The sequence below is a fragment of the Notolepis coatsorum genome, assembly GCF_963971535.1.
Source record: "Notolepis coatsorum genome assembly, chromosome: 1".
NCBI classification, from domain to species: domain Eukaryota; kingdom Metazoa; phylum Chordata; class Actinopteri; order Aulopiformes; family Paralepididae; genus Notolepis; species Notolepis coatsorum.
The window spans coordinates 314,804,295-314,829,902 of record NC_140165.1 but is presented as its reverse complement, the minus strand read 5'-3'; the positions used below and the strand labels follow the sequence as shown (position 1 = coordinate 314,829,902).

At 45.2% G+C, this 25,608-nt stretch overlaps 1 protein-coding gene across 1 annotated transcript in view; it reads left to right on the top strand.

The window, feature by feature from the left end:
- rab4b (RAB4B, member RAS oncogene family) overlaps positions 1–8,266 on the top strand; it is a 70,134-nt gene extending 61,868 nt beyond the window's left edge. The window contains exons 10-13 of the mRNA XM_084322813.1: positions 1,826–1,980; positions 3,353–3,448; positions 5,768–5,937; positions 6,322–8,266. Of these exons, the coding sequence (XP_084178939.1) occupies positions 1,826–1,980; positions 3,353–3,448; positions 5,768–5,883 (367 nt within the window). The 3' untranslated portion in view covers positions 5,884–5,937; positions 6,322–8,266. The remainder of the gene's footprint in view (positions 1–1,825; positions 1,981–3,352; positions 3,449–5,767; positions 5,938–6,321) is intronic.
- The last annotated feature ends 17,342 nt before the right edge of the window (positions 8,267–25,608 follow it).

The following is a 25,608-nucleotide window of genomic DNA, read 5'->3' as shown; positions in this document are numbered from 1 at the left end:
AGAGAGAGAGAGAGAGAGAGAGAGAGAACGAACTAATAATGTGAAATAAGAATGAACTAACGAGCACATGAATAGTTAATTGGTATCAGATATGGTGAGATCACCAGTGAGTGTGTGTGTGGGGCGGCTGTCTGACCCGGTCTGGATGCGTGAGGGTCGGCTCCCCATCGGCATGCGGGCCGGGGGTGATGTCATCCCCACCGGACATGTCTCGGCTGCACCCGGGGGACATTATCCCTCCGCTCTCACCTCGCCGGACACGCGTTGCCATGGACACCGGCGTGCCGTCACCGTGGCAACTGGCGACAACCAACAGACCAAAACAACTCCTCTTGAAAGTTCTCTCGTTTAACGCCGTTTAACCTTGAGGCTTTGAAAGAGGCCCCTCTCACCTGTTGCAGAGACGTGTTTTACTGACGCCGATTGCTGAGAATCTACAGGGAAATGGTGCTTTGTTTTCTCTCAGATACAGAGCCTTGGTACTTAGACCAGACTAAGCTCGTCTCTTTACTCTCCGGTAGCTTATTGTTTTTTGATCTGTGTGTGTTAAAATAGCAGTGTACTGATATTTTTTCACATTTGTGGAATTGTATTTGGAGCCATGAAAGTTTCCTCATCGCTGAATAATTGGCGACAATCTCTCCCTTCTCTGCGACAACATGATGGGGCGGGGGGGGAACTAGCAGGATCTGGCCGGTACTGCACCTTCGGAGTCCCAATATGCCTTTTACATGCAAAATACAGCTCCCTGACATTGAATAGGCCGGGTATTAAAATCGAATAAAAGGGAAAACGATCTAAAAACGTATATATATATATATTAACCGCTGGCGCCCAATAACGTATATATATACGTGGTTGGCCGGGAATGTGTTAAACAGCAGTGTACACTGATATTTTTTCATATTTGTGGGATTCTATTGGAGCACTCAATCGCCATTTTACACAACAGTGTGATTAGGGATTTATTTCCTCAGAAACCCAACCTGAGCATGACGTAAGAGCAAAATGGCCACCGTGTGAAATTATGGTCAGTGTCCCTCTGAGACGCATGCATCTGTGTTTCACTAGAGGTGTCAGATAGCTGCACCAGCTACGTCCACCACTAGAGGTGTCAGAGAGCTGCACCAGCTACGTCCACCACTAGAGGTGTCAGAGAGCTGCACCAGCTACGTCCACCACTAGAGGTGTCAGAGAGCTGCACCAGCTACGTCCACCACTAGAGGTGTCGGAGAGCTGCACCAGCTACGTCCACCACTAGAGGTGTCAGAGAGCTGCACCAGCTACGTCCACCACTAGAGGTGTCGGAGAGCTGCAACAGCTACATCCACCACTAGAGGTGTCAGAGAGCTGCACCAGCTACGTCCACCACTAGAGGTGTCAGAGAGCTGCACCAGCTACGTCCACTAGGGATGGACGGTATAAACGGTATACGGTATAAACGGTATGAATTTGCGCTACGGTATGGATTTTGATTATACCTTCATACCGTGTGACCGGTAGACTAGAGCAGCTAGTCACAGCCGTAGCAATGACGTTAACGTTACTTGACGATTCACTCAACGTTTGCAGTGGTCGTTGCATAGTGTTTAATTGTACTGAGTTTTTCTCCACTTGCTCACGGACCTTGTCATATAGTTTGGGCATTTCAACGAGTTTAGCGCCTTGATAAGGACGGACACAATGTTTGTTGCCAGGATCGAACCTGCGGCCTCTCAGTTTACAGGGCATGTCTCTCTAACCGGCTCCCCCTTGTGGACATACCACTGCACTGCACTGTGAACTGAAAGTGCGTGTGTCTCTCTCTCTCTCTCTCGTCCCGCAGCCGGGAGACGTACAACGCCCTGACCAACTGGCTGACGGACGCGCGGACGCTGGCCAGCCCCAACATCGTCATCATCCTGTGTGGCAACAAGAAGGACCTGGACGCAGACCGAGAGGTCACCTTCCTGGAGGCCTCGCGCTTCGCCCAGGAGAACGGTACGGTGGTCATTAACCCTTTCACTACCAGGAGAACGGTACGGTGCACTCCAGAGCAGGGCTGATTAGTAAACACATCAGTCATTAACCCCTTCACTACCACACTACAGACTTAACCCTTCCACTACCACACTACAGAAGGTTAACCCCTTCACTACCACACTACAGACGGTTAACCTTTCACTACTACACTACAGACGGTTAACCCTTTCACTACCACACTACAGAAGGTTAACCCCTTCACTACCACCCTACATAAGGTTAACCCTTTCACTACCACACTACAGAAGGTTAACCCTTTCACTACCACACTACAGAAGGTTAACCTTTCACTACCACATACAGAAGGTTAACCCCTCCACTACCACACTGCAGGTTAACACCTTCACTACCACACTACAGACTGTTAACCCTTTCACTACCACACTACAGAAGGTTAACCTTTCACTACCACACTACAGACTGTTAACCCTTTCACTACCACACTACAGAAGGTTAACCTTTCACTACCACACTACAGAAGGTTAACCCTTTCACCACCACACTACAGAATGTTAACCCTTTCACTACCACACTACAGAAGGTTAACCCTTTCACTACCACACTACAGACGGTTAACCTTCGGTAGTGGTAGTGAAAGGGTTAAGGTCTTTAGTAGACATATCTTCAGTCAATTAGCCGTTTGATGTGCTATTAGTTGACTTAGTTATTTCTTGGAAAATGATGAACATCTCTGGCATCATTTTCACAAATATGCAATATATATGCTGGGATTAGTGAACATAATACTGCAATTATTAGTGGGTTAAGAATGTTGTGACAACAACTCCACCTGATAATCTCATTATTATTACTATATACATATCCCTTTATCCTCACATTGTAATTACTGTCCCTGTTCTCTTGTCTTCTATTTATCTCCCTTTTCCATTGTACTCACTCTCTCGTTCTCTCTCTCTAACTCCAACTCTCTATCTCATTATTTTTTCCCTATCTAACTTTATCTCTCTCTTTCCCTCTCTCTGTCTCTCTCACTCTTTCTCTTTCCAACTCTCTCTCACTCTTTCTCTCTGTGTGTCTCTCTCCCCCCCCTCTCTCTGGGTCTCTTTCTCTCTCCCCTCTCTCTCTCTCCCCCCCCTCTCTCTTTCTCTCCCCCCCTCTCTCTCCCCCCCCCTTCCCCCTCATCTCTCTATCTCCCTCCCCCCCTCTCTATCTCTCCCTCCCCCCTCTCTCTCTCCCCCCCCTCTCTCTCCCCCTCTCTCTCTCTCCCCCTCTCTCTCCCCCCCCTATCTCTCCCCCCCCTCTCTCTCCCTCCCTCCCCCCCCTATCTCCCCCCCCCCTCTCTCTCCCTCCCCCCCCTCTCTCTCTGCAGAGCTGATATTCCTGGAGACCAGTGCTCTGACGGGGGAGAATGTGGAGGAAGGCTTCCTGAAGTGTGCGCGCATCATCCTCAACAAGATAGAATCAGGTAGAGTTACATTATAACCTGTGTGTGTGTGCGTGTGTGTGTGTGTGCGCGTGTGTGTGTGTTTATCTAAGGTGTTCCTGTAGTTATGCAGATTTTATGTGTGTTACTGGCAGTGTTGGGCAAGATACTCAAGAAGTGTAATTAGTTACTTATTACTGATTACTCCTTGAAAAGGTTATTATTTACGGATTACTTTACTGATTACTTTGTATAAAACCCTATTACATTGTATAAAAAGGTTACGTTACTAGTTACTTTTGCTACCCCCCCCCCCCCCCCCCCGCCCAATCAAATTAATGTACAACCTGCTCAGCCTCTGTTTTCCCCGAGCTAGATCCAGTTTCTCTTGTTTTGTTGTGTGTCAGTCAGATGCTCAAATTAGATCTTGTATTTCTTGCGGTTGCAAACGTTTTTGCTTCCCCCTCATAGTTTACAACGGGTGGCTATTGAACGCGTAATGTTCCCGCTCTTCATGCTGCTTGTTGGCTAGTAGCCAAGTAGCTAGTAGCACACCTCATCCACCGAGGGCCGCGTATAAACTTAATCTAATGTTATTAGGAGGACGAAAAAAACACACATTGCATTCTGGCAACAATGTAACGCAGCGTTACTTGGATTAGTAACTGTAATATAATTACTATTTTGTCAATTGTAAAGCCTTACTTACTTTACTTGTTACTGGGAAAGTAATACAATTACAGTAACGCTGGCTTACTAGTGCCATGAATGTGTCTTTAAGTGTATGTGTGTGTGTGTCTGTGTGTGTATTTATTTACAGTGTGTCAGAGTTTATGTCTTCATGACTTGAATCAGACGTAGGGTCGGCCACACACTGGTAGCTCCAATGGGAATATATTCTTTATTGGAATATCGCACACAAAGTCTTTACCGAGACACTATTCCTCCAAGAAGAAACACGTCTTCATCAGAGCGCCGGCTTGTGTGGCCCGACTCTCATGTAGTTTCTCTCTGCCTGCTTCACACTAATGGTGGCTTTGCCTTCTGCTCCGCTCTGTACCTACTATGCTAATATGTCTCTACTACTATGCACTCAACTCTGTAGCACCCAGGTTTAAGATAAGATAAGATATTCCTTATATTCCCTAAGAAATTCAGGCAGCATGAGGGGAGGGGAAGTACAGGTGCATGTGATTGTAGAAGACATGATACAGGTCATTATAGTACAATTATAGTACAGTGGAGAAGTAACAATACAAATTAAAGGGCGGCTAGGTGGTGCAGTGGGCAAGGCACTCACCACCAATGCTGGAGACGCTGGGTTCGCGTGTTCGAATCCAGCTCTCCACATTGTTTTCAGTTTGGCTGGTCATCCGTACTAATACAATTGGCAGTATTAGAGGGTGGGGAAGCTGATGGGTGGGTCCTGGGCGTTGTAAACAGAAAAATACTCTTACAGTTTGGTCGGGGCGCCTGCTCAGCAAGGGAAGGATCTGGAGGGAGGTAGTGTGACCTTCCACACGTTACACTCTCTCAGTGAGAATCTGAGCTGCCAGGCTGGCTGCCGGCTGGCTGCACATGTGTCGGAGGATAGCATGTGACAGTCTCCGGCCTCTCGGACCAACAGTAGGGGGGGTGCGCAACAACCAGGAAGGGAGTTGGGAATTGGCATAACGACTAACAGTGGGATGGGAGAAAAATCGGAAAAAGAAGGAGGGGGAAAAAGATAATAATAAAAATGTAATAAAAACAATACAAATTAAATAAAAAATAGGCAGTGTAAACAATATAACAATATAATTAACATACTTAACTCTGAGTGAGCAACACTTTCTGGATTCTGGTGTATGCACCTATAACATACTATGAAAAGATAAGCTATTTTAAGAGATGAGCGTTACTGTTTTCTGTCTGCGGGTGACGGAAAGAAATTAAATAATTATGACTCAGCTAATATGATCAACTCCCCCATCAATCAAATCCAATGTTGAGCATAGCTCCACAATGGTGGAACGAACTTCCCACCACAGTTAGGACAGCCGAAACACCACCGATCTTCTACCATCGACTAAAAACACACTTCTTCCATCAATATCTGAAATGAAAGAAGAAAAATAAATCACACACTCTTCCACTAAATGATCTTCCTTGCCTATATTACTACCTACTATGCTGATATGCCTTTACTACTATGCACTCATCACTGCAGCGCCCAACTTTCAGCACTGTTTGATGAACATTGTTACTCAGCTGATAGAGTTGTACCCTTCCTTCCTGCTGACCTGTCGTACAGAACTTGTAAGTCGCTTTGGATAAAAGCGTTCAGCTAAATGACTAAATGTGATGTCCTGTCTGTCCCAGGCGAGCTGGACCCGGAGCGGATGGGCTCAGGCATCCAGTACGGAGACGCCTCCCTGCGGCAGCTCCGGCAGCCCAGAGGCACCACCACACAGAGCAAACAGCCCTGCAGCTGCTAGGGGGCGGGGCCTCCCTCACCACCACCCCCAGGCCACGCCCACTCCTCCTTACAGGTCAGTGACGGGTTAGACGACACGAAATAGTGCCAATAGCATAGTGCAATAAAATAGTTAGTAAAATAACCCTTATTTACAGTACAATAGTCAGTGTTGATGTAATTAGTCTAGGTGGCACAACAGAGCAGTGCATCGCTCTTAACACGTTATAGAACAACAGAGCAGTGCATCGCTCTTAACACTTTGAGTTTCAATAGTGCATTTCTGAATTACTGTTTAAACAGTTTAAAACCTGACAGTCTTTCTTGTTTGATACGCAGTTTAAAACCTGACAGTCTTTCCTCCCGACAGTCTTTCCACAGTTTAAAACCTGACAGTCATTGTTTAAAACCTGTAACTAGAATAGAATAGACTGATCTCTCCTGTCTTCCTGCCTCACAGCTCCAGGTGGTTTCGGGTGTGAAGGACGCCCATCACTGCAGTCTCGCACACCTCGGATCACCTGCGACCCCCTGACCCCCGACCCCCCTCACCTCCGGTAAGAGACTATACTTCCCACCTGGGGAGGTGAACTCTGCCCCTGTGCTCCGGGCAGGGAAACCCCTCAGTGTGAAAACCATCGCAGAGGGGAGACAACGATGATGATGAGGATGAAGAGGAGCAGATGTTTCTTCGTCTTACCGGACCGGGCAGCACCATGGAGGGTTCTGTGTGAGAGGGCCGTTCTGTTTTTGATCTTCTCCGCTTTTTATCAACCCAGTGCGCATAGATGCTTACACACACATATAATACACATCATTTGTGACTGAATATCGTTAATACTTTTTTTTATTTGGGGGCATATATTTCTCACTCAAACTGGCCTAGCAGGATTTCATTATTTGGTTGGTTCATTTTGCACTTTTTTTTCTTTTCTTCACAGAGGTACAATATCTTAGCATTTAATTACCACAATGGAATTCTGCCCGACATGCAGGATATTGGTCTAGACTTTTATTTAACATGAATTACAACTGCGGCATATGCAAACCTTTTTGTAAACAGCTGTCATCCAATCATTTCCCCCCAGGGCTGTTCCAAAATGGGAGCAGATCATTAATTATTTGTGACCGGGTCTGTCAATCATATACATTTTACATTTAGTCATTTAGCTGACGCTTTTTATCTAAAAGCGACTTACAAGTTCTGTACGACAAGTCATCAGGAAGGGCACAACTCTTATCAGCTGAGTAACAACTCCAGGTCATATAGGTCTCAGATATAGACTTACACTCCAGGTCTGTCAGTCATATACTGTAGGTCTCAAATATAGACTTACCCTCCAGGTCTGTCAGTCATATACTGTAGGTCTCAAATATAGACTTACCCTCCAGGTCTGTCAGTCATATAGGTCTCAGATATAGACTTACCCTCCAGGTCTGTCAGTCATATACTGTAGGTCTCAGATATAGACTTACCCTCCAGGTCTGTCAGTCATATAGGTCTCAGATATAGACTTACCCTCCAGGTCTGTCAGTCATATAGGTCTCAGATATAGACTTACACTCCAGGTCTGTCAGTCATATAGGTCTCAGATATAGACTTACACTCCAGGTCTGTCAGTCATATAGGTCTCAGATATAGACTTACCCTCCAGGTCTGTCAGTCATATAGGTCTCAGATATAGACTTACCCTCCAGGTCTGTCAGTCATATAGGTCTCAGATATAGACTTACACTCCAGGTCTGTCAGTCATATACTGTAGGTCTCAGATATAGACTCTTACACCCGAACCCCAGTTACTGGGTGCTGCTGTCCACACTGGACACAGGCCCGGCTGGCGGACAGGGACTCCACAGAGACACACACACACTGGGAGAGTCACTTGTAAAACGACCCCAGAATACATGGCTCTGTGTGTTTCTGGCACCAAACAATACGCCTCTCACTTCCGGCCGGGGGCCGTTCTCTGCATTCCTCATCCTCCAGTCCGTTCCACCCGGTAGTACGGTACGGTGGCGGCCGTGTGTTAAACGTTAAACCAGTCGAATGCTTTTTGTCAATAAAATGCACTATAATAATGACGTTAAGAGAGCGTCGGCCTTTGGTGACCAACCTGACGACGTGGATGTATACGACCCCCCCCCCGACCTCCTCGTCCCCTGACTCCCAGCGCTCCGCGCTTCCCCCTCCTAAAAGATAAAAACAACCCTCTAAAAAGCACAAAGATGAGATTCAACTCTTTTATTTCACTCTGATGTTTTGCTTTATCTTATTTCCCCGCCCCCCCCCCCTGTGTGTGTGACGGCACCGTCGCGTTGGTTTCAGAGCGGGTTTTTCTGTCCGTCCGAAGTCTACCGCCTCTTCTTTACCCCTCCTCCTCCCCCACCCGGCTCTTTCCGCTCTGCGCCCCCCCCCCCCCCCCCCCTCCCCTCCGCCTCGTCCTTTTGTTTTAACGCTGCTCTACACGCACTTCCAGCACACGGCGAGTCACACCGTCTCTTCTCTCGCGCGGGGGAACCCGTCCTGATAAAATACCATCCACCCCGGTTCAGTTCACGTCACCGTTTTTGTAAACGGGAAGGTTTCAAGTGCACTTTTTTATTCCCCCCCCCCCCCCCCCCCGTTAGCTGTCCCTGCGGCGCTTACGTCGAGCACGGAAGGAACGATCTTCTCCGCTCTCTACCGTTTTTGCCGGTTGCGGTCGAGGTTCCAGAGCTGATCCAGATGTTTCTCCTTCTTGGACGCACGACGCTGCCCCACAGAGAGAGAGAGAGGGAGAAAGGGGGGGATTTCCACTGTAGCGGTGGTTTCCTCTCTCTATGCGTCGCAGACGGGGGCTTCTGTGGTGTCGTCGGGAAGAGGAGGAGGAGGAGGAGGTGGAGGAGGAGGAGGTGGTTGTGTGACTTGAAAAACAACCTCTCAGGCTCCTCACTCTTAAGTTGTAGCCTTCTACGAACCACCGCGGGCGACAACGTTATAGGGCTGGGCAATAAAACGATAACGATAATTATCGCGATATATTTTAATAAAGAATCGATAATAAAAAATATATATATATTTTGTTTGTATTTTTATTTTATTTGTATTGTGACTTGCAACAGGGCAGCTTTAAAACCAGAGACAGTGGACAGACTTGTCTTTCTTGCCTGCAACTTAAAGTAACGGCTTTGCTTGTCCAAATGACAATACTGACCAAATTGAGATTTCTTTTTCTCTTGTCCATTTATTTTGTTTGCTTTCTAATTTAAAATACAGTTTGAAACCGTCTGTACACAGTAGGCTATGTGTGCTCCAGTCACGAGTCACGGTGCACATGTGCGGTGGTTTGTCCACCAAAAAAAGCGCCAAAAGATAGAAAAGAAACTAGCAGAGCCAGAACTGTTCAACTCCCCTGGAGCCACAGCCAGCAGAGAAGCCGGTTTACTTTCGCTTTCAAACCAGCTGCAGCCTGAGAACTGGAGTGTGAGGGGCTGTAACACTAAAGATGGCGGCAACGACAAAGAATTGCTGCAAAATAAACATACATTTGTTGTTTAAATAATAATAATAAAAAAAGAATTGTATACTAATAAAAATATCGATAATTATCGATATGAAAAATGTTATCATGGTAAAGTTTTTGGCCATATTGCCCAGCCCTACAACGGTATACCGACGGCAGAAAGAAACGTAAGAACAAAACGACACATTTGCGTAGAAAACTAAAGCGTGACGTATAGGTTCTCCGGGCCACCGCGGTTCGGGGGCAGCGGTCGCCGAGCTGAAGCCCAGCCAGGCGGGTTCTCTCCGCACACAAGCTCCTACGTGTGATCACCTGCGCGCGGTGTGAAGTGGCAGCTTGTGGTCGGGGGCGACTGTGGTTCTGTTTTGGGGGGCGAGTTAAGGGCCTTAAGTTTCCAGCGCGCTGCCTCTCTCTCTGGGCCCGCGCCGAGAAGACCCGACGATGAATCAAACGACCCGTCCTGCGTATCCGTTTCTCAGCCTCTCTGTCCCAAATGAGACCGTGTCGCTTTTTAACCCTTTCACTACCACACTAGAGAAGGTTTAACCGGTCACTACCACAATACAGAAGGTTAACCGTCTGTAGTGTGGTAGTGAAAGGGTTAAAAGGATAGCGGTGGAGAAACGGACACGCAGGCGACCCGTACTGTATGTAACATCGAGAGACTTAAAGGTCTTCTTTGTTTGTTTATCTTTTGAGTGATATTTTTGTTTGTCCTCATCTTCTGCAAGTGCACTTTTACTTTTGAATTCTTTTTCGATTCATTTTTTGTTTATATATTATATATGCTGTAACTATAGAATTGTACATTTTATTTTAATTGAAATGTATACTGTAATAAAAGATTTTAATTGTCAAGGTTATCATTCCTTACTAAAGAGCAACTGAGCTGTGATCCGTCTTTTTTACTTGGATGTTTCTTTTTTTTTTTTTTGCTAAACCAAGTCGTGTCGGTGACGAGTCTTTGTACCGTTTGAGTTTTTTTGTTTGATATTCAATTCAATTAACTTTTTTTTTGACTTTCTGCCGATTCTGAGCCATTTCAGTCATAGACATATATAAAGGCTAGATGACTCACCTGCGCTGCTGGCCAATGGAGACCTACGTTGCCACATGGCGGCCATCTTGCCACAGGCAGCACCGCCCCCCACTCATAACATGAATGTCTATGATGCATGTACTATTGAAATAACCACAGCTTGCTCAATTTTCAACCGATTCTCAAACGGTTTGGTTTGTTATAAACGTCGGAGATATAGTTATCATACTGCATACTTCTTATATAATGGACTTTCATATGAAAAAAATTTCAACATGTCCCAAGTATCATAGCCACGTTAATAATGTTTGTAATAAACCAAACCGTTTGTAAATCGGTTGAAATTTTTTGCAAGCTATGGTTATCCCAATAGTACATGCATGCACCATAGACATTCATGTTATTATGAGTGGGTGTGCTGCCTGTGACAAGATGGCCGCCGGTGAACTACGCTGGAGACTTCGCCTTGCACCATCTAGTTATATATATATATATCTATGGTTTCAACCACAACTCTGATCAGAATCCATTACATTCACTCAGCGGTTGTGAATGGAGCCACACACTGTGCATGCTCTGAATCCTGAAGCGCTGTTCAAAAGAGCCTGCTTCGCCCGCGAGTGCGTCAGCCGTCTCCTGTTCGGTGCGTAATAATAACTAATAAGCACTCGCCAATAGCCATATCATTAGGTCCTTTTTAAGTTGTTCATTCAGTCTAACCTTTTTTTTTTTTTTTTTTTTTTCATTCCGGCTACACTATGAATCCAATACAGAATGCAGTCCCAACTCAGTTGTTGCTTAGTAATGAATGTTATTTAATCATCTTTAAAAAGAAAACTACTGTACACATCTTGAGTAATCTATGCTGTAAATAAGATTTAATTTGTCTATTGCTCGTTGACTGTAATGATTATGGAATTCTCAGTAAACTGCTTGTTTTTTAAGTTCATCTTTCCGGTGTGTTTTTCTCCTTTTCTTGCTGTGTGTGTGGTGTCCGTGGGAAACGATGATATAATATTACAGACTGAATAGCAGGATGAATGGGGAAAACCCTAGAAGCAGGTTCCTGCTGGTTTCAACAAGTTACATTTATGACTTTTTAAAGGAACACACCAACATTTTGGGAAATTAGCTTACCGTCTTCTCCAGAGAGAGACAAGAAGATAGATACCAGTTTCCTCTTCAGTAGAGTAGAAAGCTATCTGGCTAGCTTAGCACAATGAATGGAAGCGGACATGACCGGTTAGCCTAGGCATTGTCCAACTAACACCTCTCCCGAAGGCTAACCAGTCATGTCCGCTTCCATTCATTGTGCTAAGCTAGGCTAACATGCAGCCAGATAGCGTTCTACTGAACGCACACAGAGAGGAAACTGGTATCTTATCTTCTTGTCTCTCTCTGGAGAAGACGGTAAGCTAATTTACCAAAATGTTGGTGTGTTCCTTTAAAACCATTTTGAATAGAATGTAATACCCATTCCACTGCCATACTGGCAAATATATATTGAAGATTACTATTATAAAATCACAGTTTTTTTACATTAGTATCTAACATCCCAACAGGCCACATTGTTTATGGTTTGATAAGAGGTAGATGTTATGTAAATGTGATTTTATTGTTTGAAAAACCTTTATTTATCCCCATAGGGAGATTCAGGTGTCCATCACGGCATCAACAGCAATTAATACAATACATACAATTAATACATGTTAAAAACAAAGACGGGTTTTATTAAATGGAGCTAAAATAGAGCTAACATTTTAGCAAAAAAGCAGTGAAGGGAAAAAAGTAGGGATGCTCGATATTGGCTTTTTTACCGATACTGATATTCCGATATTGTCCAACTCTTAATTTCCGATACCGATACCGATATATGCAGGGTTTCCCCCCCAAAAAACTGAATAATTTCAGGTAACTAATAATTTCACTGGATGCATTCAAAAGGCTTTCTAAATGTAAGCATTATCTGTGCAAAATATGATCATTAAAAAAGTAAAAATTAACATTACATATCTCTTGTTGAATTAAACCAACATGCATACTTTTGACAATAAATAAAATAAGAATTGGTTCTTACTTGCTTGCCTGGGTAAATAAAGGTTAAATAAATGAAAAAAATAAAAATAAAATTATTGTTTTTTATTTATTTTTTTACAGATACCGATATTTTCCGATATCACATTTTACTGCCGATATCGGCCGATAATATCGGACATCCCTAAAAAAAATAGTATTGGGGTTGTAGTTACTTACAGTCCCCATATCAGATCCTCTAGGCCGCAGCAGTCAGCCCGTCCTGGCCCTGCCTGGTTGTTGTGGAGCAGCAGTTAGCCCGTCCTGGCCCTGCCTGGTTGTTGTGGAGCAGCAGTTAGCCCGTCCTGGCCCTGCCTGGTGGTGGAGCAGCAGTTAGCCCGTCCTGGCCCTGCCTGGTGGAGCAGCAGTTAGCCCGTCCTGGCCCTGCCTGGTGGTGGAGCAGCAGTTAGCCCGTCCTGGCCCTGCCTGGTGGTGGAGCAGCAGTTAGCCCGTCCTGGCCCTGCCTGGTGGTGGAGCAGCAGTTAGCCCGTCCTGGCCCTGCCTGGTGGTGGAGCAGCAGTTAGCCCGTCCTGGCCCTGCCTGGTGGTGGAGCAGCAGTCAGCCCGTCCTGGCCCTGTCTGGTGGTGGAGCAGCAGTTAGCCCGTCCTGGCCCTGCCTGGTGGTGGAGCAGCAGTTAGCCCGTCCTGGCCCTGCCTGGTGGTGGAGCAGCAGTCAGCCCGTCCTGGCCCTGCCTGGTTGTGGAGCAGCAGTCAGCCCGTCCTGGCCCTGCCTGGTGGTGGAGCAGCAGTCAGCCCGTCACGTCGCCCGGGCGGGGATCGGCTCTCGTAACATGGCGTCAGGGGTCTGCTCCACAACCAGGCAGGGCCAGGACGCGTGAATATTAACGGCAACCTACTTGTGTTCAGCTTTTCGTTCAGCGTTTCCCTGATTGGCCACACGGCCACGTGACCACCCTAGCACACGCCCTTATCCGCGCCGCGCCGCTCTGTGTGTTGTGACGCGGCAGAGAGAATGAATGGAAGCGAAATAAAGAGAGCTTATTATTAATCAGTCAGCAGCCTGATTACATATCTCTTGTTGAATTAAACCAACATGCATACTTTTGACAATAAATAAAATAAGAATTGGTTCTTACTTGCTTGCCTGGGTAAATAAAGGTTAAATAAATGAAAAAAATAAAAATAAAATTATTGTTTTTTATTTATTTTTTTACAGATACCGATATTTTCCGATATCACATTTTACTGCCGATATCGGCCGATAATATCGGACATCCCTAAAAAAAATAGTATTGGGGTTGTAGTTACTTACAGTCCCCATATCAGATCCTCTAGGCCGCAGCAGTCAGCCCGTCCTGGCCCTGCCTGGTGGTGGAGCAGCAGTTAGCCCGTCCTGGCCCTGCCTGGTGGTGGAGCAGCAGTCAGCCCGTCCTGGCCCTGCCTGGTGGTGGAGCAGCAGTTAGCCCGTCCTGGCCCTGTCTGGTGGTGGAGCAGCAGTTAGCCCGTCCTGGCCCTGCCTGGTGGTGGAGCAGCAGTCAGCCCGTCCTGGCCCTGCCTGGTTGTGGAGCAGCAGTCAGCCCGTCCTGGCCCTGCCTGGTGGTGGAGCAGCAGTCAGCCCGTCACGTCGCCCGGGCGGGGATCGGCTCTCGTAACATGGCGTCAGGGGTCTGCTCCACAACCAGGCAGGGCCAGGACGCGTGAATATTAACGGCAACCTACTTGTGTTCAGCTTTTCGTTCAGCGTTTCCCTGATTGGCCACACGGCCACGTGACCACCCTAGCACACGCCCTTATCCGCGCCGCGCCGCTCTGTGTGTTGTGACGCGGCAGAGAGAATGAATGGAAGCGAAATAAAGAGAGCTTATTATTAATCAGTCAGCAGCCTCCAACGGGCGAAATAACGTCACAGCAGTATAGTTTGTTTATACTTCCCACTGATGTTATGACGTTACAAACGGGCGAAATAACATTATACATTATGCATTATACACTCTGCTGCCGCGTTCGCTGCGCGCTTCATTCATTTAATTTGGGACCTTGCAGGGACCTCTGCTGCTGCGTTCGCGGCAAAAGGGGGCGGGGGGTCATGGCCAATCAGAGAAAAGCTGAACACAAGTAGGTTGCCTTTAATATTCACGCGGCCAGGACGGGCTAACTGCTATCAGGCTCCACAACCGGAAACACCTTCTCCACAGCCAGACATGAACATGAAGAAACTGTTATACATTACAATTAATTACATGACTGATCTGATGTGGCATATGTTACTGACGGTGTCCTTATTATATGTATATGTATAGAGGGAGTAAAGTATCATCTCTGTTGTGTGTGTGTGTATATAGGCATGTTTTGGTTGTTCTGTTTTTGTCTCCCTCCTGTGTAACATATCCCATCCTCAGGTGTCTCAGTTGTGTGATTACCAAACCTAGCCGCATTTCTCGGAGACGCTCTCTGATTGGCACTGACTGACGCTCTCTGATTGGCCACTGACACGTTTGCCCAATCCGTGACGAGCTGTGTCTTTGCCCATTTCCGCGTCGAACAGCCCGCAAACTACCTGGCGTTCTATCGCCATGCTCTAAGACAAACTCTAACCTTAACCAACTTCGAAAGAGTGCCTAAGCTTAATCGTCGAAAGAACTTGCCGTCACGCTCTAAGACAAACTCTAACCTTAACCAACGTCGAAGAGTGCTTAAGCTTAACCAGTGTAGAAACAGGCGTCGGCCAATCTGAGAGCGTCTCCGAGAAATGCGGCTAGGTTTGGTAATCACGCGTCTCAGTTCCAGCAGCAGCAGCAGCTGAGGCTCATCAGGCAATCAAGCTCCACACTCCTTCATATACCACATTGTGTGCAGTGTTGGGGAGCTCCCTGGTTCGTTTGGTTGTGGTAACTATTCTGTGTCTTTGTGGGAGAGCTCTTTGTATCTTTTGGTAATAGAGCTGTGGCTCTTTAGGGTGCTTTTGGTACCAGAGCTGGTTAAAGCTCTGTTTGAGTTATCTTAGGTATCTTTTGGTAGAGCTGGTGAAAGCTCTGGTTCATTATTGTTAGCATAGGAACTATTGTTAGTGTTGTGTATCTTTTATTGTAGAAACTGTGTCTTTAGTGTTGTGTATTTGGTATAGAGCTGGTACCTGAAGCTCTGGTTCATTGCATTGTGTTTAGGGGTCTTTATAGTTTGTGTACATTTCTGTTAACCCTAACCTGTGTATACTTGTTTCTCTTTTTTGCGTCACCCAGCCTATGGTGATTGTTTTTCTTGTGTATTAATCTTTCGCACACAGGGACATTGAGGACAGGAAGATACCCTGGGGTCTACATTTTGCATCACGTAGGTGACCTACTGTTAAAGACACCAGCCTTAGAAGTGAGCACCGCCACCTGTACTTTTGGGCGTCCGCGCCTGTAAGGGGGGGGTGGGCTTTCATTTCCTTTTGATATTTCATTTGGTGCCACTGGTAGGTCCTCCTTGCTCTGTGTTGCTGAGTTTTGTGTAAATAAATACTATTTTGCAAATTGTTTCATGGTTTTGTGTCACTGCACCCTCACCTACGCGGTCTGTGGCCTTGTGTTGCGTCTCCCTACTGGGGTACGTAACATAAATGGGGGCTCGTTAGTGGGCAACAGACGGCTGGTGTTGGTGGGCATGTTAGGGCATGTATTTGGTGGTGATTTGGTTTGTGTATGTTTGCGCTGGTGGCTCTTTAGATAATGGCTTTTTATTAGGTAATGACATCGCTGGTGGCAGAGTTATGCCATGTGTTGAAGTTTTGGAACGCCCTACTATTTTGCACCATAATGTGTTGGCTCCGTTGCTCCCTGAAGTATTGCCAAGTGCTTTATTAATTAAAAAGACAATTTGTTCGTCACATTTACCCATTCACCATTCACACGCAGATGGCAGTGGCGACCATGCAAGGTGCCAACCTGCTCATCGGGAGCAGTTAGGGGTTTAGGTGTCTCGCAATATGTTCGCCATATCGGTCTTCAGTTTTAGATTTTCCTCTAAGTTTGGTGTTCTCCTTTTTCAGGTTCACAAGATACACCATCTTCTGCTTGTGGTTCTTGTGGCCCACAAACTTGCCATTCTCCTCTGACAGATGGTCCACCTGCTTGCGAAGAACCACAATCTCCTGTAGGACTTTCTCGTCATCCCGCTCCCTCAGCTCCAGACAGCGAGTGCTCAGCTCAGAGGTCAGCTCCTGGACACAGGTCTGGGACTGGGACAGGATCGCCTCCTGGGCCTGCAGTCTTTTGAGTGTCAGAGAGCGTCAGTATCAGTGTGCTCTTCTGAGACCACCCCTCCTGTAGCTCCCCAAGCATGGGACTGCCTAATGGCCGCATCAGACGGCTCACAGTTCTTCTGCTGGTTGCGGAACTGGTCCAGCAGAGTCTGGATCTCCAATTGTATTACTTCCTTCTCATTCAGTTGGGTCTTCAGCCTTTGGATTTCCTCATTCTTATCAGTCCTCTCTGCATGTAGCTCAGCCAGAAGAAACTCCATAGTCAACATAGAAGAGCGTTGACTATCTAGCTCCCTCTCCTTGTTCTCCAGCACTTGTGCCAGATCTGTGTTGAAGCTTCTTGGCGGGGAAAGCATCCGAGGTGATGATTTAGGTGTGACTAGAGACTGGGGTTGGCTGGAAGCGGGGAAGTGGTCAATTCTGTTGTGAATAAAATTCTGTCAATAAGCAGCCCTTTGAGGCTGTTGAGGAAGCGGCTGATGGGAGAGACTCTTCACAACAGGCCTCAGGTGAGAGGTTTGTTGTCTTGTGTGTGCAGGCTTTAAAAGCTGCTGCATGAGGCTAGTACTGTCTCTAAGGGGGGGTCTCTGCTGCTCAGCGTATAGTGACGCTGCAGTTTGTACTGTGCTGTGCGGACTTTCTCACAATGTATTGTGTGTTTTTCTTTGTGAGAAGGAAGAGGGCAGCAGTCTGCCATTGTGCATTTTAACCGTGGACCATCCCTCTGTTTTTTTTTTGTGTTGATGTTGGGGATGCTCTACTCCTAGACATGTAGTGTCATCAGCGCCCCTTGTCATGTCATTGCTACCAAGAGAGGTATGAGGAAGCGGAAGGTGATGGTCTGGTTGGTTGATGGCAGTGGTGGATGTTTTTTTGTGTATGATGTGTTCTTTGAAAAAAAAAAATGGGGAACTTGGATGTTATGTGTTGTGTTGTCGCCAGCCATGGGCTGACTCTTTATGGGGGTGGGGGGTGTTACGGACGGTGTCCTTATGTATATGTATAGAGGGAGTAAAGTATAATATCTGTGTGTATATAGGCATGTTTTGGTTCTGTTTTTGTCTCCCTCCTGTGTAACGTATCCCATTCTCGGGTGTCTCAGTTCCAGCAGCAGCAGCTGAGGCTCGTCAGGCAATCAAGCTCCACACTCCTTCATATACCACATTGTGTGCAGTGTTGGGGAGCTCCCTGGTTCGTTTGGTTGTGGTAACTATTCTGTGGCTTTGTGGGAGAGCTCTTTGTATCTTTTGGTAATAGAGCTGTGGCTCTTTAGGGTGCTTTTGGTACCAGAGCTGGTTAAAGCTCTGTTTGAGTTATCTTAGGTATCTTTTGGTAGAGCTGGTGAAAGCTCTGGTTCATTATTGTTAGCATAGGAACTATTGTTAGTGTTGTGTATCTTTTATTGTAGAAACTGTGTCTTTAGTGTTGTGCATTTGGTATAGAGATGGTACCTGAAGCTCTGGTTCATTGTGTTTAGGGGTCTATAGTTTGTGTACATTTCTGTTAACCCTAACCTGTGTATACTTTCTCTTTGTCACCCAGCCTATGGTGATTGTTTTTCTTGTGTATTAATCTTTTGTTTCGCACACAGGGACATTGAGGACAGGAAGATACCCTGGGGTCTACATTTTGCATCACGTAGGTGACCTACTGTTAAAGACACCAGCCTTAGAAGTGAGCACCACCACCTGTACTTTGGGGCGTCCGCGCCTGTAAGGGGGGGTGGGCTTTCAGTTCCTTTTGATATTTCATTTGGTGCCACTGGTAGGTCCTCCTTGCTCTCTGTGTTGCTGAGTTTTGTGTAAATAAATGCTATTATTTTGCAAATTGTTTCATGGTTTTGTGTCACTGCACCCTCACCTACGCGATCTGTGGCCTTGTGTTGCGTCTCCCTACTGGGGGTACGTAACGGCATATGTGGCACTTATGTGTTCATTTCTCATGAACTCCACGTCCTCATACACACTGCACTCGTCTGCCTTGTGGAAGGACTTCCGGTAGGTGGTGTTACAGTTGTTGATCAGGTGGACGGTGTTCTCGAATGCAATAAGTTCCTTCTCCTTCTGCCGGATCACGTGATCCTGAGTGTCTCCCTGTCGCTGCAGCGTCTCTTTCTCCTGAGCAGCCTGGTGGAAAGCCACACGGTTGTGTACCGTGTACTAGGGATGCACCGATATTGCATATATCTATATTGGTATCGATATCGGCCGCCGATATCAGTAAAATAGCTGGATCGGGTACTTTTTTTTTTTTTTTTTTTTTTTATAAATAAGAAATAACCATTCAGTACATATCTGTGGTTCACTAAGTTAGGAAAGTAATGTTCTAAGTCGAGCCTGATGTTGCCTTGCACAAAAGAATGATCCCAGTCTCTTCCACACAGTGACGGTGAGACATACAGTTTATTAATTGAATGAATGAAGTTTATTTTCTGTCTTTGTTTACAACAAATCAAAAACACTTGTGATCCTTTACAATTCTTAAAAAATATATATATTTTAATATATAAAAAAAAAACATGGATTACATTTTTTATTTTAACTTTTTTGGAAAACAATGGGTATCGGATCGGTATTGGCCCGATACCCAAACCCAGGTATCAGGACTAAAAAGTGGGATCGGTGCATCCCTACTGTGTACCAGTTAAAGGGCTGCTCATCACCTTTTCATTTCAGCTTGGAGAGCTCATTTCATTTGGTGGAATGTAAACAACCTTAGGAGACACGTGGTTGTCGCTGGAGACGCCCTTCATCGTTCCGTACTGTATTCTGCAATCTGTTAAATAAAGTTCATTCATTCATTCATGCATTGTCCTTGTGTTACATAAAACCCATCTGTGGCCTCGTGCAGAGGAAGGTGGTAAATACATGTTGGATATTCCAATGTACAGTTTTGCTATACCATTGACTCAGAATGGTCTGTTTTATTGAAATCGTCGTCAATAAATCGTGAAATAATTTTGTGCTTCACCAAGAAATTTGGTCAGCAGCCGCCACTGCTATGAAAGAAGCAATTCCCTATGAGTTGTTAGGGGGGGGGGGGCTGATGGGCTATTGCATTTGCATTTAGTAATTTAGCTCTGTACAACAGGTCAGCAGGAAGGGTACAACTCTTTCAGCTGAGTTTTATGAAACTGTTAAAACTTGGCTGTGTTGAGTGCATAGTAAAGACATTAGTATAGTACTCTAGTAGGTAGTAAATAGGCAAGGAGGATTATTTAGTGTTAGAGTGCATGATGGTAAAAGACTACCAAGGTTAGTATTACTGTATTGTACCGCTTATCTTGCAGCCCGGACATTTCCCCAAGTAACTATCTAATCCAATAAATTAAGGCCTAAAGATTCTGATTATTCTATTTAGACTTTTTAAGACCCCCGGGAACCCTGTAGAAGTCATTCCAGCGGGTGATCATCATTACCTCACCTCAGAGTCAGGGCGGGGCGGGGTAGGATATCAAGCGCTTCTACGATGAAGGGTAAGCGCTCTCTGCGTCTAATTGTCTGGATTTATCTGCCCGGGTCAATGTAGTAACGGCTAGAGTGGGTTAATGTGGCTCAAGTGGATATATTGACTGATTTATTGATCTCACGCTGGCTGTGAGAATGACATAACCAAATTGCTTAGTTTGACATGGAGGGCAGACATCTCTTTCGCCACTAGATGGTGCCAAAGCACCAGCGAATCTAGCAGCTGTATCCACTCCAGCCTCTTCTAGCGCCAGGATTAGATTCAAAATGTGAATGAATGAATGAATGAAAACTTTATTTAACAGATTGCAGAATGGGTACAATACAGTACGGCTCAATACATACAATTGTTAAGGGGATGCAGACCTGAGAAAGACGTTTGTCTTGTTTCCATCAGGGTCCCCCATTTTCAATTCATATAGACATATATGACATACATGACATACAGATAGTCAGTACTGCTACATCTATACATTTATGACATACCAGATTTGCAAATACAGTACTGTTTGTGATACAGAAGGAGTCAAGAAAAGGGAGTATATACATTTGACGTAGAAACTGTACATTGGAGGTTGGGTGGGGGGGGTTGGGTACATTGGGATATTGACAACCATACTGGGTAATTTACATTGGAGGTGGTTGGGGGGGGGGGGCGGGGGGCATACTGTATAAACAAGTAACACTGTACATTGAGGGGGGGGGGGAGGAGACACTGTACAAACAAACACAATTGTACATTGAACTATTGACAAAACCATACTAGGTAAATGACTGTACATTGGAGGGGGTTGGAATGATTGGGTTAGGATATTTACAGGGGCCAGTGTTGAATTGCAGTCTCCCGTAGGTGTCCCTTGAGAGAGGTTTTGAAAGTGGGTAGTGATCCACATTCCTTTACAGCTTTGGGTAGGGCGTTCCACATTGATGTGGCATAATTGCGAAACGTGTTTAGTCCCTTATTTGAGCCGAATCTGGGTTTGACATGATTTGTGGAGCTCCCTCTGGTGTTGTGATCGTGGTATTCACTGACCTTTGGGAAGTATTTTGACATGTACATGGGTACCTTGGTCGTGTAGTGTATCTTGTAGACCAGGCCCATTGCAAGTTGTTGTACTCTGTCGTCTACTCTAAGCCATCCTAGGTTGTCGAAGTGGGCAGGGTTGAGGTGGGTTCTAGGAGTAAGGTCAAGCAGTAGTCTGACCAGTTTGTTTTGAGATGTTTGTAATTTTGTTTTTAGCGCCTTTGAGGTGCTTTGGTACCATGAGGTGCAAGCATAGTCGTAGTACCCCTGAATGAGTGCTCCTGCCAGAGTCTTCAGGGTGTTCTTGTTTACCAGAGAGGAGATCCGGTACAAGAATCGAGTTCGTTGGTTGACTTTTTTTATTACATTGGATGCCATTTTGTCACAGGAGAGATTAGCCTCTAGGATGGACCCCAGGTAGGTAATTTCATCTTTCCTTGTGACAATATTGTCACCCACTGTAACTGAGAAGCCGTCGGTCTTGCTGAGTTTGTTATTTGAACCGAAGAGAATGGACTCTGTTTTGCCCATGTGTAATGATAGTTTGTTATCAGCGAGCCATATGCAGATTCTGCCTAGTTCCGAGCTGAGGGTTTTTTCAACCTGTAACTTGTTCTTGTCAGAGACCAGCAGGGCTGAGTCGTCCGCAAACAGGAACAAGTTGCAGTCACAAGCTGACGACATGTCATTTGCATGTATTGTCATTTGCATGTATTTGCATGTATTGTCATCATACAGCACAAGTACAGTACAACGGAAAGACGTTTGGCATCCAACCAGAGTGCAAATGTAACGGTAAAGTGCAACAGCAATATACAATGTACAGGTGATTAAACTGGGTACAAAATATACAAATGAGTACTACTGAGTGTAGTACTCATTCAAGGGTACTATGACTATGCGTGCACCTCATGGTACCAAAGCACCTCAAAGGCGCTTAAAACAAAATTACAAACATCACAAAACAAACTGGTCAGACTACTACTTGACCTGAACCCCAGAACCCACCTCACCCCTGCCCACTTTGCCAACCTAGGATGGCTTAGAGTAGACGACAGAGTACAGCAACTTGCAATGGGCCTGGTCTACAAGATACACTATACGACCAAGGTACCCATGTACATGTCAAAATACTTCCCAAAGGTCAGTGAATACCACAACCACTACACCAGAGGAAGCTCAACAAATCATGTTAAACCCAGATTCGGCTCAAACAAGGGACTAAACACGTTTCGCAATTATGCCACAACAATGTGGAACGCCCTACCCAAAGCTGTAAAGGAATGTGAATCCCTGCCCACATTCAAAACCGCTCTTAAAGAGCACCTACGGGAGGCTGCAATTCGAAACTGGCCACCGTAAATGCCCAAAACCCCCACCACCTCCTAATAGACAGTCTCCTCACCACCGCATGTATATATTCCCTCCCCGCCGTATGTATATTTCTCTCCCACCCACCCAACCCCTCCTAATGTACAGTCCCCTCCCCATCATATGTATATACTCTGTCAGGATCTAGGGGTAACAGTACTGTATATTTGAATACCGTTATGTCACAAATGTATCAGTACTAAATACCTATATGTCCCTATGCCATAAATGTCATGTATGTCATGTATGTCATAAATGTCTATATGAATTGAAAATGGGGGACCCTGATGGAAACAAGACAAACGTCTTTCTCAGGTCTGCATCCCCTTAACAATTGTATGTATTGAGCCGTACTGTATTGTACCCATTCTGCAATCTGTTAAATAAAGTTTTCATTCATTCATTCATAGTGCTAATCAGATGTATGTAGAGTTGTAGTATAATATTTAGTGATACAGGTGTAAAGACAATATGGTAGTAGTCATACTGGCCAGCAGTGTAAGAGTAGGATATGTACAGATATAGTATCTACGTACAGATATGTAAAAGGATGTGCAGGTAAATATAGACATGTGTGGATATATATATATATTGTATATACAGCATTATTGTACATGCTATCATACAGAGCTAAGGGTTATTTGCAGGTGTGTAAGTATATAGAGGGGTTATATGCAGGTATATTCAGACAAATATGGATATATATATATATGAGGTAACTATAGGAATATAAATGCAAATAAAAATATGGGTACGGTACACTGTTGTACATGCTGTCATACAGAGTATATGGTTAGACTATAGTATGAGGTGGGTAGTTCAGATTATTATTATAATTAGTGTAGGACAGTTTTAACAGTGAAAAGCATTGGGCATGATTCCTTATGATGTACTCTAAACTTATTAGCACAATTATCCTACGTTGGAGGAACCTCAGATTGTTAGATGGCTGAAGAACAAAAACTATCTGCATAAAAAATAAAGTGGGGGAAAAACCTAATATCTGCACTTTGCGAGGCACTAATACCTGGTCGGTATTGTTAACAAATAATATAGTAATATAGTCCAAAAACAGTGTATTGTATTGGGTATCCTTAAAAAATAGCATTCTGCAAGAAAACACTTTCTCAAAAATGGATGTTTTATTCTTCGGATTGAGGCAATAAGACAAAATATAGCGTAAGTCTACGATATAATTTATGATGGGACGATATTCACACATAAAACCAAAAGGCAGAAACAGTATTTAAATTTTTTTACACTTTATTAAGTACTTTTTAATTTGTCTTTTTATTTATATACACAATGGAATAAACTGCTGCGGGCGGTCGAACAGGAGATGAAAACACAGACAGAACACACATCCTCCTTCCAACACTCACACACAGGTGGACGGGGAGCAGTAAGTACGCCTCATAGAAACAAAATCAGAAACAATAATACAAAATACTCATACAAAACAATTCCAGCGACGGTAACGTGAAACCTTTGTTGCGACTCCCATCGGTCGCCTGGCAGACCGCGACTCGATACGTAAAGGGTGGTTTTGTTATCGCAGACCTTCGAATTGACCTCCCTCAAACCCTGCGCTCTTTTCTCGATTCCCCAATAATCACAACGCAGTTGTAAATCATGCATTTATTGTTCTTTTACCCAAAGCGCTTTACAATTTTGTTCCTCACATTCACCCACGCATTCACACACCGACGGCAGAGGCGACCGTGCGAGGTGCCGACCTGCTCATCGGGAGCAGTTAGGGGTTAAGTGTCTTGCTCAAGGACACATCGGGAGGATCGGGAATCGAACCGGGAACCTCCAGAATACCAGACGACTGCTCTACCTCCCGAGCCACTGTCGCCCCTCCAGTTGTGATTGGAAGATTGAGAAAAGAGGGTGTTTTTTTTTTTAGAGGGGTCGATTCTGGGTGGGTGATAAAAAGATGACTCATTCATGAGTCTTCAGGATTAGCAACAGAAAAAAGCCTTGTTCATATGGTGTGAGATGGTGAGGGAATCTGAATCACCGATCCCGGTACGACCGCATGCTCCTCGTGGATTAGGCCGTGTAGCGGTGAAGATGGTGGGGGTAAGAAAAGGCTTTTCTCAAAGCCTGGAATGAACATGATGGAGTTTCACACACACATGATACAAGTACACAACATAATGTCAGACACCACTGTATGTACACTACACACCATACAAAGCAAACTTCACAGTACTGCTTGACGTAAAATATACTACATATTCCCACTGAATAGAATTCCCGTCCCTCGTATTTTTGTTCACCTCTTTCCGTCTTGAAAAGAGTCTTTTTGGGTGTATTTACTTTGCGTATTTTTGTCTTAAGTGTTGAAATGTGTAGCCAACGAGCACCGTCGGGGCTTAGAACAAGTTGCGTAGAACGATCTAGAACCTTTAATACGAGATGTAATGTCTCAACCTCGGTGTCCAGTCCATTATGAATTGAAAATGGGGGACCCTGATGTAAACAAGACGAAAGTCTTTCTCTGGTCTGCATCCCGCTTAAGAATTGTGTGTATTGAGCCGTACTGTGTATTGTACCCATTCTACAATCTGTTAATAAAGTTTTCAATCAATCAATCAGTCCTTCGTACCGGCGGCTGTCAGGCTCCACAGCAGCGGGCAGGGAGCAGGGAGCGCTGCCAGCGGCCGGAGAACTAGCGGCAGCAGAACTCGAGAACTACTGTCTGATGACCGAGTGTCTGACTCTTACCACCTAAACGGACTACAACGTATGACGTACATCACGCCTTATGCATACTGCACCCGTGTATATACCGTATACTTACTTATTCATAGTATATTTTAGATTCTAGTGTTTATCGTAATGTATAATATAACTGATGGGGCAATTATACAGACCCTCATCTGCACCTTTTGATTACACTGCCTATTTGCTCAGATGCGTATATATATATATTATATTAATTATATCGTTTACACTTGCCTATTTTTACTTTTCTACTGTACTATAATCTTATCGCCTGTAGTATGTCTTCCTCCATTACCCAGCCCAGACCTCTATACCTCCCCCCCCCCCCCCCCCC